This window comes from Leptodactylus fuscus, chromosome 4, assembly GCF_031893055.1.
Source record: "Leptodactylus fuscus isolate aLepFus1 chromosome 4, aLepFus1.hap2, whole genome shotgun sequence".
NCBI classification, from domain to species: domain Eukaryota; kingdom Metazoa; phylum Chordata; class Amphibia; order Anura; family Leptodactylidae; genus Leptodactylus; species Leptodactylus fuscus.
In genome coordinates, this window is record NC_134268.1 from 106,096,416 (window position 1) to 106,113,527 (window position 17,112).

Genomic DNA, 17,112 nt, shown 5'->3' on the forward strand with positions numbered 1-17,112 from the left:
CTCCAATGCTGTGATAGAACTCTCCAGTGACTACCTCTTCTTCCTCTGGAACGCCCTCTCCGCGACGTGTTCTTTGAATAGCTTCTTCTGGCTTTAAATGGGAAGCATGCGCAGTCAGCTCTGCCATCGAGCAGACCCGACTGTGCATGCCTGCGGCCATTTTCTTTTGGCCGCTAACATGAGCGTACTGTGTAAACGGCCACAAGAAAATGGCCGCAGGCAAAATCCCAGGTATCCTATCAAAGAATTTCTAAGTTTAATAGTCTCTGAAGGTGAGATAGTAACAATTTAGTAAGTAGTATGCGGTACTGTCTTCAATTTATGTCGTCTTTGTGTTTAGCAGAATTTGTATCACAAATCTGTGATTCCTGTTTCATTCCATTTGCTCTGCTACAGTAGCCAGCTGCCTTTGATTGTTTAGCATCATTACCCATCTTTGTCATTAGTCTAAGCAGAATGTCCAGGGACTTATCTGTAACATAAGAGCTGTGCAGGACATGGAGACATTTGTTTTGTTTGCAGCTTTTAGCTGTTCTCTTTGTTTTGGTTTGAAAAGTGCTGCATAAACAGAACTGCCAAGATACTGATTGCCTATTCTCCTTACTGGTGACAGATTGGAATCGCAAGCCACTGAGGCAGAGAGGCCTCTGGAGATAGTGCAGCTATCTCCAGTTCATCACCAACTCATTCAGATGCCTTTCAGATGTTGCTTGTAACATTGGGTTTCAATGATGCAGTGTAGATTATGATCAAAGAAAAAAAAAAAAAGATATGTTTTTTTTCTTAAATTTGTTACAGTTTCTATGTTTTAGATACTTTGGGAAAAAATAAATTGGCTGACTTATTTTCATTTGTTTTAATTATTTTGACTTGTCATAAATTGGTATTTTATGAACCACCAAAATGGCAAGCCACGTTCACCACGTTCATATACAGTCCTATGAAAAAGTTTGGGCACCCCTATTAATCTTAATCATTTTTAGTTCTAAATATTTTGGTATTTGCAACAACCATTTCAGTTTGATATATCTAATAACTGATGGACACAGTAATATTTCAGGATTGAAATGAGGTTTATTGTACTAACAGAAAATGCGCAATATGCATTAAACCAAAATTTGACCGGTGCAAAAGTATGGGCACCTCAACAAAAAAGTGACATTAATATTTAGTACATCCTCCTTTTGCAAAGATAACAGCCTCTAGTCGCTTCCTGTAGCTTTTAATCAGTTCCTGGATTCTGGATAAAGGTATTTTGGACAAACAATTCAAGTTCAGTTAAGTTAGATGGTCGCCGAGCATGGACAGCCCGCTTCAAATCATCCCACAGATGTTCAATGATATTCAGGTCTGGGGACTGGGATGGCCATTCCAGAACATTGTAATTGTTCCTCTGCATGAATGCCTGAGGATTTGGAGCGGTGTTTTGGATCATTGTCTTGCTGAAATATCCATCCCCGGCGTAACTTCAACTTCGTCACTGATTCTTGAACATTATTCTCAAGAATCTGCTGATACTGAGTGGAATCCATGCGACCCTCAACTTTAACAAGATTCCCGATGCCGGCATTGGCCACACAGCCCCAAAGCATGATGGAACCTCCACCAAATTTTACAGTGGGTAGCATGTGTTTTTCTTGGAATGCTGTTTCTTTTTGGACGCCATGCATAACGCTTTTTTTATAACCAAACAACTCAATTTTTGTTTCCAAAATGAAGCTGCCTTGTCCAAATGTGCTTTTTCATACCTCAGGCGACTCTATTTGTGGCGTACGTGCAGAAACAGCTTCTTTCTCATCACTCTCCCATACAGCTTCTATTTGTGCAAAGTGCGCTGTATAGTTGACCGATGCACAGTGACACCATCTGCAGCAAGATGATGCTGCAGCTCTTTGGAGGTGGTCTGTGGATTGTCCTTGACTGTTCTCACCATTCTTCTTCTCTGCCTTTCTGATATTTTTCTTGGCCTGCCACTTCTGGGCTTAACAAGAACTGTCCCTGTGGTCTTCCATTTCCTTACTATGTTCCTCACAGTGGAAACTGACAGGTTAAATCTCTGAGACAGCTTTTTGTATCCTTCCGCTGAACAACTATGTTGAACAATCTTTGTTTTCAGATCATTTGAGAGTTGTTTTGAGTAGCCCATGATGCCACTCTTCAGAGGAGATTCAAATAGTAGAACAACTTGCAATTGGCCACCTTAAATACCTTTTCTCATGATTGGATACACCTGGCTATGAAGTTCAAAGCTCACTGAGGTTACAAAACCAATTTTGTGCTTCAGTAAGTCAGTAAAAAGTAGTTAGGAGTATTCAAATCAATAAAATGATAAGGGTGCCCATACTTTTGCACCGGTCAAATTTTTGCGCATTTTCTGTTAGTACAATAAACCTCATTTCAATCCTGAAATATTACTGTGTCCATCAGTTATTAGATATATCAAACTGAAATGGCTGTAGCAAACACCAAAATATTTAGAACTAAAAATGATTAAGATTAATAGGGGTGCCCAAACTTTTTCATAGGACTGTAATAAGTATGACTATGTCCAAGAAGGGACAGAAGCAACACAATAAATAAAATGACAATTTTTATTAAGTGATAATAAATATGAAAACATAAATTACACATAAACAACAAGGGGTAAATGCTTCACAAAAAGGCAGGTGGTGTGTGGTAATAAATAGTATATAGGTCTAGAGTGAAAGTATGTATATCACAGTCAAATAATAAGGGTTCATATGTTGTTGCAAGTGTGGCAGTTCCAAAGAAGATAAAAATATCCCATCAGTAAGAATGCACAACAGAGAGACATATGTGAAAATTGCATACATAGAAGGTAAAGAACCAACCCTAAGACCATAGTTATAGTGTAAAGCACCTACCACCCGTACCGCGCCCCTCACTACTCGTGGTTATTGCATGCACACTTAAAACTGAACGCATCAAGGGATGCTTGGGTGTGTATAGGTGGTTAAAGAACATTTCTCCATAACATAAAATCAGATCACCAGTAAATACAAGTTAGGCTACATTGACATTTGTCAGAAATAGTGAATGAAAATGTCCTGCAAACCTGACTTTTTTCTTCTGACAATGATAGGGCAAAAGTAATGGACACCAGAAGGATCTTAGTCAATTAAGTCTCTTGGGATCTGTTGATGTCCAGAGACAAGGGCGCAGATTGTAAGTTGTACTATTCTGTTTGAAATGCTGTAGAGTTATTTCTTTCTTATATCTGTGTTCTACATAGTTTTAGTTGCCTGGGAGGAATTGGGAACATTGTTAGTTGCCTGGGGTTCACTGAAGGACAATATTACTTGCCTGGGGCCACTAGAGGACATTATTAGGTGCTTGGAGGTCAATGGGGTTCATTAATATATGCCTGGGGGCTACCCGGGAACATTATTACTTGCCCAGGGACCACTGCAGACCATTATGACTTGCTTGGGTGCCATGTGGGGACATTATTACTTGCCTGGGGGCTACTGGAGAACAATACTACTTGTCTGGGAGCTACTGGACAGTATTGCTCCTCACCTGGAGTCCACTAATGACCAGTATTAGGTTTCTGGGGCCTAGCAGTAGTAGGTGTCTGGGGGCTACAGGGAAGCAGTGTTATGTGTCCTGAGGGCCACTGGGGAGTGTATACTGAGTTTTGTGCCACTAAGGGTGCTTAGTGATCTAAAAGGTGAATTTTTATATTTGTGGGGTGGAAAGTAAAGGATGGTGTAGCTTTTAGGGTGCATTCACTGGCTGCAGTTACAGTTGCATCAAAAGTGCAATGGGAAAATGCATGTTGTTTAGAAGTGGTTTTTGGTGAAGTTTTCTAAAGTTGAACAATTTTATGTTCTAGATGTAAATTCAAAATCTGCACTAACATAAAACATATAACACAGTTGTTTATTTCTCTTTTGGTAAAACGTATTTAGTAGGGAGGCCCTGATGATTTTTTTTTCCAGGGGTGCCCTGAGTTTAACCCCTTAACGACCGGCCCATAGGGAATCTACGTCGGCACTTGCAGGTCCTTCCTGACTGCCCTATAGGAAAACTACGTCGGGCAGTCAGGGAAGGATTCCCTGTAAGTGCCGACATAATTGGATGGGATTTTAGCTGTATCTAACAGCTAAGACCCCATTCCATAACCCCCCATCGGAGGGTTTTAACCCCTTCAGTTCCGTGATCAAACATGATCACGGAACTGAAGCGGTTCCGTGACGGTGCCGGCTGAATCGGCACCCCCCGCGGCGAGATCGAGGGGTGCCGATGTCTCTAACATGGAGCCTGGGGTCTGGCCAGTGACCCCAAGCTCCAAGAGACCCCCAATACCTGGTTGATCCTGCCCGGGGAAGAGGAAGTCAGACGCAGGCAGCCCCTGCGTCTGACTTCCTCCAGACGCTGCAAGACACTGACAGTTGTGTCCTGCAGCGTCTAATAGAGAATTAGTGATGCTTTTATCAAAGCATCACTAATTCAAGTGTCCTAAAGGGACACATAAAAAAGTAAAAAAACAAAAAGTGAAAAATAAATAAATAAAGTGTCTGATAAAAATGAATAAAGTTATAAAGCCCCAAAATTCCCTTTTTTCTATAGAAAATGAATTATATTAAAAAAAAAACTAAAAGTTAATAAAAACAATACATATTTGGTATCGTCGCGTCCGTAACAATCTGAACAATAAAACTGCAACAATATTTAATGTATACGGTGATCGTCGGAAAAAAAAACCGGAAAAAACCCGCCGGAAGTAGTGATTTTTCGCCATCTCACCTTACAAAATATGCTATAAAAAGTGATCAAAAAGTCATAATCACCGGACAACAGTACCAATAAAAAGCGCACATTGTCCCGCAAAAAATAAGCCCTCAACCAACACTGTCAACCAAAAAATAAAAATGTTACGCCTCTCAGAAGATGGCGATACAAAAAACATTGATTTATGTCCCTAAATGTGTTTTTATTCTACAGAATTAGTATCGCATTAAAAAATAACATAAATGAGGTATCGCTGTAACCGTACCGACCCGCAGAATAAAGGTCACATGATACTTATACTGTACGCTGCATGGCGAAAAATTTAAAAGGTAGAATGCAATGCCAGAATTGATTTTTCTTTAGAAAATCCAGCAAAAAAGAGTTAATAAAATGTATTCAATAAGTTGTAGGCACCCAAAAATGGTGTCATTACAAAATGCATCTCATCCCGCAAACAACAAGCCCTTATATGGCCACGTCACCAGAAAAATAAAGAAAATATATCATCTAGTAATGTGAAGACAAACAACCCCAAAATCGCCAAATCATTAGAACACAACTGGCTGCGGCAGGAAGGGAATATATAAGCTGTGCGAGCGAATATCAGGGGACACCCCAGATTTAGAGCTTATGAGCGAAAAGACACCAGAAGTGACCCCCAAAGTGACCCCCAGAGCAACTCCCCCAATCATAGGAGCTACTGGGACATAGTAGGGAATTTGGTGTTCCCAATGTCCTCCGCACAGCTTATATATTCCCTCTTCGCCATCCGCTGTGCAGTCACGTCTGGGATACTAATACTCACTACACCCCCTGAGAAATTCTTTGAGGGGTGCAGTTTTCAAAATGGGGTCACTCCTTTGGGGAATCCAATTTTCTGGTACCTTACAGGCTCTACAAACATGACATGGCATCCAGATACCAAACATCTGAATCTGTACTCCAAAAGCCGCATAGCGCTCCTTCCCTTCTGCGCCCTGCTGTGTACCCCAACTGCAGATTATGCCCCATGTATGCCACATGTATGACACTGGTGTACCCGGGATAACATATGTAATGTCATATGTGGGTATAAACTGATATTAGGGCACAGCCGGACACAGAAGGGAAGAACGGTTATTGGGTTTTTGGAGCACAGACGGTTTGGTTTTTGGATGCCATGACACTTTTGCAGAGCTGAAGCGCCAGTAAAGTGGAATCCCCTGATATGTGTCCTTATTTTGGAAACTACACCCCTGAAGGATTTCTCCAGGGGTACAGAGAGCATTTTAACCCCCAAATGTTGCTATAACTTATTATCCATAAATGAATACGCAGATGATTGTGAAAGGTGAAAATGACCATTTTTCCAGGAATACGTCATTTCAGTGCCTAATATGTTGTGCCCACCTTGTATCAGAGATGAACGCTCTGAAAGCTGTTGTGCCCGGGATACCCGCTTACCAGTGTTTGGAGTGTCTCTGCTGACATAAGTCGGGCACAACATATCAGATACTGAAATGGCGAATCTCTGGAAAACTTCATTTTTAACTTCTCATTATCAGCCGCAATTTCATTTCTGGAAACCAAATAAATGCAACACTCAAGGGTTAAAAATGCTCGCTACACCACTTGATAAATCCCATCTGTGGGCTAGTGTCCAAAATGGGGTGACATGTCTGCGGATTACACTTTATTGGCAATTCAGGGGCTTTGCAAAAGTGACGTCCAAAAACCAAACTGTGCTCCAAAAACCAAAATAGCGCTCCTTCCCTTCTGTGCCCGGCTGTACCCAAACAGCCGATTCTACCCACACATGGCATTAAGTCCATTATCCAGGGTACACCAGTGTCATACATGTGGGCATACACCGCCATTTGGGTACACAGCAGGGCGCAGATGTGAAGGAGCGCTATGTGCTTTTGGAGTGCAGATTTAGATTGTTGGTGTTTGGACACCATGTCATATTTGCTGAGACCCTAAAATTTCCCCTACAAAATGGGGTCACTTCTTGGCGAATTCCAGTTTACTGTCACCTCCAGGGCTCTGCAAAAACAACATGGCGCCCCAAAAGTCCCTCTAACTCTGTACCCCAATAGCTAAAAAGCGCAGTGCTCCTTCCCTTCTGAGCCCTGCTGTGTTCCCAAGCAGCAGTTTACACCCACATATATAATTTTTTGCCCCTCGGGATGGCCCCTTAATAGTTTTAGGAGTGCAGGTCTCTGACAACACAAAGTGGGTGCAACGTATTGGGCACCGAGATGGCAGATTTCTTTAAAAATTTCAATTTTCATTCTGTACATTAATTTTTGGGAAGCATTTTTAGGCTCAAAATGATAATACCCCTTGATACATTCCTTGATGGGTGTAGTTTTTAAAATGGGGTCACATCTGAGGACTTTCCATTGTATTGATACTTTAGGGGCTCAGCTAATGCGACATGGCACCTGAAAACTATTCCAGCAACATCTGCCCTCCAAAAGCCAAATAGCGCTCTTCTCATTCTAAGCCCCACCATGTTCCCATACAGCAGATTATGGCCACATATGGGGTATTGCCGTATTCAGGAGAAATTGTGTAACAAACTGTGGGGGGCTTTTTCTCTTTTAACCCCTTGTGAAAATGAAAACTTTGGGGATAAAGGGACATTTTAGTAATTTTTAACCTACACATCCTAAGGTTAGTAAAATCTGTGAAACGGCTATAGGGTCAAAATGCTCACTATACCCCTCAATGAATACCTTAAGGGGTCTAGTTTATAAAATGGGGTCATTTATGGGGGTTTTCAATTGTTTTGCTAACTCAAATCTTGTTTGAATGTGCAATGGGCCTGAAATATCTGCAAGCAAAATTTGTGTCTTGAAATCCAGTTGGTGCTCCCTTCTTTTTGGGCCCTGCCGTGCGTCCGTACATAGAATTAAGGCCACAAAGTGTACATTTTTGAACACGGGAGAAATGGGGCCATCTATTTTGGGGTGTTTTTCTTCATTTTCATGCCTTGTGTGCAAAAAAACTGCCTTTAAAATGACTCTTTTGTGTAAAAAATATGAGAATTTTTTGTTTGACGCAAATTCTTTTAAAACCTATGGGGTCAAAATACTCACTATACCCCTCAATGAATACCTCAAGGGGTCTAGTTTATAAAATGGTGTCATTTATGGGGGTTTTCAATTATTTTGGTAACTCAAATCTTGTTTAAATGAGCAATGGGCCTGAAACATTTAGAAGCAAAAATTGTGTCTTGAAATCCATATGGTGCTCCCTTCTTTTTGGGCCCTACCGTGCGTCCGTACATAGGATTAAGGCCACAAAGTGTACATTTTTGAACACAGGAGAAATGGGGTCATCTATTTTGGGGTGTTTTTCTTCATTTTCATGTGTTATGTGCAAAAAAAACTGCCTATAAAATGACACTTGTGTAAAAAATATGATTTTTTTTTTGTTTGACGCAAATTTTCTCAAAACTTATGGGGTCAAAGTACTCTCTATACCCCTCAATGAATACCCTAAGGGGTCTAGTTTATAAAATGGGGTCATTTATGGGGGTTTTCAATTGCTTTGGTAACTCAAATCTTGTTTGAATGTGCAATGGGCCTAAAATATCTGCAAGCAAAATTTGTGTTTTGAAATCCAATTGGCCCTCCTTACCTCTTAGGCCCTACTATATGTGTGTACATAGGACTAAGGCCACAAAATGAACATATTTTAACACGGGAGAAGTGGGGTGATATATTTTGGGGTGTGTTTCTTCTTTTTGATGTGTTGTGTGCAAAAAAACTGGCTTTAAAATGACATATATTTGAAGAAAATGAAAATGTCATTTTTTTCATCATTTGTAATAATTCTTGCAAAACAATATTTATTTGATCAAAATACTCACTATACCCCTCAACGAATACCTGAAGGGGTCTAGTTTTCCAAATTGGGTCATTTAATGGGAGGTTCTGTCATTATTCCACCAATTCCTGTCTGCAAACAGAGCTTGGTACAGGAAAAAATGACAAACTCAAAATTTCCAAAATTTGCTTATAAACTTGATAAACTTGTAAATTGTCTAAGTTACTCAAATATGCTAAAATTATTTCAAATATGCTTGAAACACAAAAGGAACATTTGGAAGTATATAACTACTAACTTTTTTGCCCTGTATTATTGTGTATATGTGAGATATCACAGCTAAAAATGGAAAACATTGAAAAATTTTCAAAATTTTCAGCATTTGCGAGTTTTTAAATAAATTTACGCAAGTTATATCAGTCTAATTTTACCTTCTCAGTAAAGTACAACATGTCACGAAAAAACAATATCAGAATCGCTTGGATGTGCTATACTGTTACAGAATTATTCACTGATAAAGTGACACAGGGCAAATTTCCAAAATTTGGCTTGGTCATTAAGGTCCAAAATAGGCTGGTCACTAAGGGGTTAAACAGGTTGGGAAACACTGAAATATCTACTGGGTCTTGCTGAACAGTTTGTTCTATGACGGTACAAGCCTTTTGGTCTTCTGCTGCTTTATGTTTTAAATTTGGCTTCAATATGGCTACTGCATGTTTTAAATATGTACAGTACGTAATTCTGCCAAGAATAACTGTAATGTATGAACCAAATAGTTGAGAAAAGCCCAAGTGTCCATAATATCCAGGAACACTGAACTGCAAATATGTATATAAGCTAAAGCTATGTATAATAAGCTAAATAGAATCCTGAAACAATAAAAGGGCAATCAATGATCAAAATAAAAAAAAACTGTTTTCTGTTTGTAACTAACATTCCATCTGTAATAACATAATCAGAATTAGATACAAGTACATAAGTAGACTTTTCATACACAGTGAGATGCACAGAATGTTCAGTTGATTGCAAAGATAAAGCTGTTTGAATATGTGTATGGAGACTGTAAGGACAATCAGCCCCACTCCTATGCATTTATTTGGTGAAGACAGAACAGACCCTCCTCCTTCCATTCACTGTAAACTCATCTTGCTTTTTCAATGCTATCTAAGGATGGGACTTCCCTAGTAACAAGGAGTGAACAGCAAATTAGTCAGTAGGGAGACCTCTAATGACAGGAACATTAGAGAGGTTTTTCAGACGGAAAACAGCAACATTTTTAAAATAAAGTACATTCAATTTTGGTTGGTTTCAGTGAGCATTGCTTATTTGTCCTGCTTAAAAGTAAAGAGTAACAGCTTGTGTAATTATTCAAAACATACAAACTGGCGAATACTTAATAGAAGCTGTTAAGTGTGAAAGATAACTACACCGTAAAAATAAAAATCATTAGCACTCAAATGCAATTTTGATGGACCCTGCGATTTGGAACAGAACAGCTGAAGAGGAGAAGAAAATGAGGTTTAAGATGTAATCTTTAAGATTTGACATTTTAAATCAGTGTTTGTAGTAAATGTATTTTTTACATTTTGTTTAGACATATGTTCATTGCTAGAATAAATTATATTTATTGGATTTTTAATTTAATTTTTAAATGATTTACATACATACAGTATACTGGGCTATAAATGTACAGTCAGTGTCAGAGTCCGTTTTGGGTTGTTAGCAATGTGCCGATTCCAACTCCAGTTTCAAACTAAATGTTATATATTGCATGTTTATGTTTAACGAAATGGATAACTTATTCTCGTTTACTTAAAAATTGTTTGATCATACTGATATATATATATATATATATATATATATATATATATATATATACACACACAGTATATATCCTTCTGAATGCAGCTTATAGACACACACACACACACACACACACACACACACACACACACATACACCTCTATCTATCTATCTATCTATCTATCTATCTATCTATCTATCTATCTGGAAAAGTAGTTCATCTGAGCACTAACTACACAATAAGTACTATCTGTACGTGTAGCTTACTACCGGCCACATTAATCAACAAAATGCACAGCACAGTCTTACCAGACAATACAGACCCAGGCACTTCCTCTCGCTCCCAGGATCTACCCTGAAGTGCAGGCTCTGCAGCCTTTTATGGCCCAGCAATGAACCTATGACCCACACCTGAGCTAAAGACTACTGAAGACCTGCACAAGACCACATCAGCCTACATGAGAACAGTGATTACTAGGCAGATGTTTCATTATTGTGCTGTGACTATAACAAGCTGTGCACCTGTGTGTACATCACATGACCATGGACCGTAAATCACATGACGATGGTCAGACTTTTATCCACTAGAAGTAACAGAATGAATGACAGCAAGCAGAGATCTAGAAAATTGTGAGGAATTGATATAGAAAGTATATTGGAAAATTGTACAACTTTTCATTATACAAACCTATCTTGTCTCTAAATATTGGTCTGAAAGTGGCCAACCCCTTTATCATTAAAAAATGCCAACATACCATTGTTGATCTGTGCATTGTTGATGCTGTTTGACCACACTTTATCAGTACCTGTAACTATTTACTTCTGTTTGTATTTACAGTTTGCTTTCAGAGTCTAAGCAACTTGACATTGTTAGGAGAACAAGATCTTACATCCATGGAGGAAATTACAAAGAAGCAGTAAGTATATAATCAAGAGGCAGCAACAGTTTCTTATTTGAGTAATGTCTTTTATGTGTCCTTGTGTTTCCTTTGTTGTAAAGATTGGCATTTCAATCATACAAAAACTCCTAATGCAAATCTCTTTAGCACTAAATTACCAGAGCATTCAGAACTAGAAGTAGCAATTTGTAACACATAAGAAAAGTGACATGTGATTTTTCTTCTGTTCTTCATTAACCATTTGATTCTGTCTTAATATGTTAGTGAAGGACATATTTACGCTGACTAAGGAACAGTACATGATACAATGACCTTAACAAAATTTATAGCATGATATAAAAAAAAAGAAAATACCAATGGAATATATGTATGTGCTGGCAATTTCTAAATCGTTGATTAGATTAGTACCTATTATTTCTCCTCAAACAAATATTTCCACAGAGATCTGGCTGTATTATCTTGAAGATTACCTAAAAAATGCCAAGTTAGCCTTTATGTCTTATAATTTCTTAGAGGAAAACTTTCAACTCCGCATCAACATCCCCATAAAAACCCCCATCCCCATAAAAAAAAAGTTAAATAGCGAGGCAGCGGTGCTTGTGCTATATGGCTGTTTGAATTTAGTGTAAAAATGCACAGTTTAGGATCTAAATTTAAATGGGCCAATCACTAAATAGCTGACGCCCACTATTAAAATCCACAATTCAGCGATTGGTCCATTGGAATCTATTGTGGGCTTTGGCTGTAAACTGTATTGACTTGTGTATATGTTGCTATTGTATTGTTATTGTATTGACTTGTGTATTTGTTGCTATTTCCAAATAGCCAAATCATAGTTGTGTCACAGTTAAGTGATAAATCATAGCGGGGCCACATCCTGCCACAATGATCTGTCCACTTGAATATAGCACCCAAACACAGGGTATTGTATTGGTGTCAAATTGAAATAGGAGCCACATGTAAATACATGTAGGGATCACCTTTTAATGCAAATGTAATGCGAGTTAACCTTGCGGGAGTATCTCGTTAATGTGATCTGCCTGTTTAATAACTTCTACATATGTAATCTAGGGAAAAGAGGGTGCTATACCAAAGATATGGTCTTACCTTCAGCCGTTTTATACTGTTTTAGTGACTACTTTCAGTTTAACTTCTTGAGATGAGACGTGTGGAGTAATGGTTCTGCTTTTTTTTTTTTTTTTTTTTTTTTTTTAACCTTTTGCTCAGTGACCAAAGCATATCTTCTGTAGAATTTGCCATCCTTCCCAAATTGAGAGGCATCTACAAAGAACTCAGAATCAGAATTAGTAATAGATTAATTTACATGACCAAACATTACAGTCTCTTTTAGCATCAGTTGTATACAATCATGTTGTCGCTTATCATCATCAGAAAATACATCTGTGAATTGGTTGTTTGACTGTCCTTCCTTTTTCTCCTTTTTGTGAATTCATTTCCACCAAAGTGACTGGATTCAACACATTACAACATTTAATCATATGCTATGAGCGTTCAGACATATTCAAAGTCAATGACAATCCTCTCTTGTCTAGTAATCTCCACAAGGCAAGAATACCAAAAGAAACTAAGCACCGTTGATTTTAAAGGGATTCTCTCATTAAAACACAATTTTTTTGTGACTAACACGTAGGAATAGCCTTAAAAAAGGCTATTCTTCTTCTACCTTTAGATGTCTAAAGGTAGACCCTTCTCACAAACTCTAATTTGTAGTTAAGGTATCTTTTAAAGTGTCAGCTTATGCAAGTCATCCCTTACAAATAAATGTAGTCTTCTAGCACTTCTACACACATTTCAGAATTACAAACCATTTAATGAGATTAATAAATACACAAAATATTCTCAATAATTAAATCAGAATGAAGAATTGGTAGAGCAAAAAAGATGGAGTCAAAGTCAATCCATATCGTGGCCACTTGATCTCCCAATCCATCCACCATACTACACAATTAGTTATATAGCTGCGCAAACCCTAAACAGATACAGGATTTATAGACCATATACATGAGATTATCATTGACTTTCTGGAAAATCATAGCATACATTTAGTCACACACATAAATTCCTTTAAAGGGGCTCTATCATTGGGAAAAGTCATTTTTAACTAATCCTATCCTTGCATAGCCTTTAGAAAGGCTATTCCACACCTACCTTTAGTATGTAAATTGCCTCAGTGGTTTCTGAATAAGTCCTGTTTTTATTTATATGCTAATTAGACTGGTGCACGATGCTTCGTGCACCCCCTTTGATATCTTCCTATGGCACAGGCTGCTGCTGCTGATGATGACTCAGCTTCTTGTTTGCACATACACATAGGAGATAATAGCAGAGACGAGTGCTGCTGGGAACTTCCTGTGCTGGCTGGAAGCTCATTAGCATATGAATAAAAACAGACTTATTCAGAAACCACTGAGACAATCTACATACTAAATGTAGGTGTGGAATAGCATTTCTAAAGCCTATACAAGGATGTGATTAGTTAAAAATGACTTTTCCCAGTGATAGAGCCACTTTAAATGTGCAATATACATAAAAAGACATTACAAAACAGATATGTCAGTTACTGCTAATTCACATAATTAGCGGTGAAACAATGGCTTCTGAGTTCAAGAAGAGGCAGACTACAAAAAAACTTCAGTTTTTTACTAACTTGCTGAAACACTTTTTCACTGCACTTTTACAGGTACCCATCTTGTCACATCCTATCACCTGGATTTTTGTTTTGTTGCCTACAGGGGGATTTCACTCACCCAGTAGAGCACACTTGCATCAGCACCCTCCTTTGCTTTCATTTTCTCTATGGCTGGAGTTCCTCTATTCTTAGGATCAGCCCTACACTGCCCAGTCAAATTCCCCAGGATTTGTCTAACTTTTCTCTTTTAGAACATTTAAGGATACACACAATGTTACCTCTCGGGTGCCCATTGCTTAACTGGATGTAACCTTTCTTTAACAACTTTCCACATGATCCAGTACATAAACAAACCAAATGGGATGCATACCAAAAACGCAGCACACAGTCTCTACATCAGTCATTTTTCAAATACAGATAATATATAAACAAGGTTCGTAAAAAGACCAATTCTACTTCCAACTCACCTAACATCCAGAGAGGCTGCAAAAGACAAGAATGAGTGGAAAATGGAAACCGCAAGAATAAAGCTTCTTATCTTGCAGCTACTTTTCTACCACTTTCCAACATTTTTGTGCGGGTGGGTAGTAATCGACCTCCAGCCCCATTTTGGGTACCAATTTCGGTAAGCACAATCCACTCTAAATATCGCTGTATTGAAGTCCAAATGAGAACAATTGATAAATGAGCTGGCATAGAGAAACACACAGACACAGCTAGATAATGTGTATAGTGGTTTCTGTATAATGGAGGGAAAGGTGATGTTTAAATACATTGTATGTATGGTTATACTGTGCATAAGCAGTGAAGGTGTGATTAGTATCATTAACTAGTATCATCACAATCATTATCATTAGCTTCTAGGGGGTTGAGCTCTGGACAACACCCAAGAAAGGAATGGAAGATGAAGACAGGCACAAGCTGCTGTCCTCCACAATCTCTACCCCCTAATAATTGAGTCTCTCACTACCAGCATCGGTCTGACCATTCCTACGCTCCCGTTTCCCATTTTTACTGGAGCAGACATTTCTCTTGTTGCTAGAGGAAGAATCCTCTTTATATGTGCTACCCCTGAGCTCACTTCTCCCTTATCCACTAACTTGGAAAACTTATTAGAATGTTCCACGTCAGAACTAGTCAGTTCTCTGCCTGTCCATCCTGAACCTTTATGCTTCCCCACCCCATCACCAACCCCATCTTCCCCAGTGAGTCTCTGCTCAGCGAGCAGCAACTGGAGAGGTACTCCTCTCCGTGTTGTCACTTAAACACAGAGTTGAGAGTTGCTCATTTATTGTTTTCAAACTGAGCATAATAAAAAGTATAAAGAGTATCAAAACACAGGGATGAAAGCGAAGTCTTGCAGGAGTCAAAGGCAACAAAGTACAAATTATTCAGAAGGTGCCAACCCATTATCCAAGTAGGGGTGTAATTCTAACCTGAAACCACCTTGCATTATAGCCTCAAAAGGAGGAGGATTCCTATCAGAGCAAACCCGAGGGGAGGCAAATCAAATATACTGAAAGATCTGGAGATCCAGAAGTTTTGTCAATGAGTGAGAGTTGCTAATTTAGATCCAGAATCTGGTTTCCAGATGAGCAGTTCTCTTACACACTGCACAATATGCCACCTCAAATGTCTGCTTCAGGAAGCATACATTGCACAAGAGTTGCATTGGTAGTAATGGAATTACTCCTAATGGGATGCATACAGCAAAACAAACACAGAAAGAAGTCATTTACCTGCTAGGTGCACTTAATTTAAAATCACTGAATTAAAACCCATCCTTAAGACATTGCACACTAGACAATGCACATTCTCAATCCCCTACACTTGCTTAGCTGCTGGATTGAAATAGACTTATGCCAAATAGGCTGCCTGCACTGCAAGTGTGTGCATATGTATGTATGTATGTATGTATTAGGGCTGGGTGATCATGGCCTAAATCAAAATCGCAGTTAATCAAGCATTTTACCTTGGTTACAGTTAATGGTGGTTTTGGTCACACCTCTTTTATAGTATGAATATGTGTTGGGCGAACTCTCACGAGGTTCGCCAGGTGGTTTTTGTTTGGTCTCTTCAGACCCCAGAGTATAATTAACAAAGGCCCAGAGGAGATGTCTTTGGGCTGATGTAAGACCGTCTGTGGCCTGTAATTGGACTTCAATGGTCACATGGGTCATGCAGTGTAATTACGCTTGCGTCTATGATTCACAACACCATATGACCCACTACGGCCCAGTCAAAGACTGAAAGACAGCAAGTTGTCACGCCGGATCCCAGGAGAGGTGAGTTTACACTGGTTTCTTATGCTTGCCCACCTCCCCTGGGCTACTGCTAATTATACACTCACCGGCCACTTTATTAGGTACACCATGCTAGTAACGGGTTGGACCCCCTTTTGCCTTCAGAACTGCCTCAATTCTTCGTGGCATAGATTCAACAAGGTGCTGGAAGCATTCCTCAGAGATTTTGGTCCATATTGACATGATGGCATCACACAGTTGCCGCAGATTTGTCGGCTGCACATCCATGATGCGAATCTCCCGTTCCACCACATCCCAAAGATCCTCTATTGGATTGAGATCTGGTGACTGTGGAGGCCATTGGAGTACAGTGAACTCATTGTCATGTTCAAGAAACCAGTCTGAGATTATTCCAGCTTTATGACATGGCGCATTATCCTGCTGAAAGTAGCCATCAGATGTTGGGTACATTGTGGTCATAAAGGGATGGACATGGTCAGCAACAATACTCAGGTAGGCTTTGGCGTTGCAACGATGCTCAATTGGTACCAAGGGGCCCAAAGAGTGCCAAGAAAATATTCCCCACACCATGACACCACCACCACCAGCCTGAACCGTTGATACAAGGCAGGATGGATCCATGCTTTCATGTTGTTGACGCCAAATTCTGACCCTACCATCCGAATGTTGCAGCAGAAATCGAGACTCATCAGACCAGGCAACGTTTTTCCAATCTTCAATTGTCCAATTTCGATGAGCTTGTGCAAATTGTAGCCTCAGTTTCCTGTTCTTAGCTGAAAGGAGTGGCACCCGGTGTGGTCTTCTGCTGCTGTAGCCCATCTGCCTCAAAGTTCGACGTACTGTGGGTTCAGAGATGCTCTTCTGGCTACCTTGGTTGTAACGGGTGGCTATTTGAGTCACTGTTGCCTTTCTATCAGCTCGAACC

General features: G+C 39.4%; 1 protein-coding gene across 1 annotated transcript in view; it reads left to right on the plus strand.

The window, feature by feature from the left end:
- The window catches only part of PIGN (phosphatidylinositol glycan anchor biosynthesis class N), a 198,091-nt gene that overhangs the window by 67,484 nt on the left and 113,495 nt on the right, over positions 1-17,112 (plus strand). Inside the window, exon 13 of the mRNA XM_075270921.1 lies at positions 11,213-11,291. Coding sequence (XP_075127022.1) covers positions 11,213-11,291 — 79 coding nt within the window. The remainder of the gene's footprint in view (positions 1-11,212; positions 11,292-17,112) is intronic.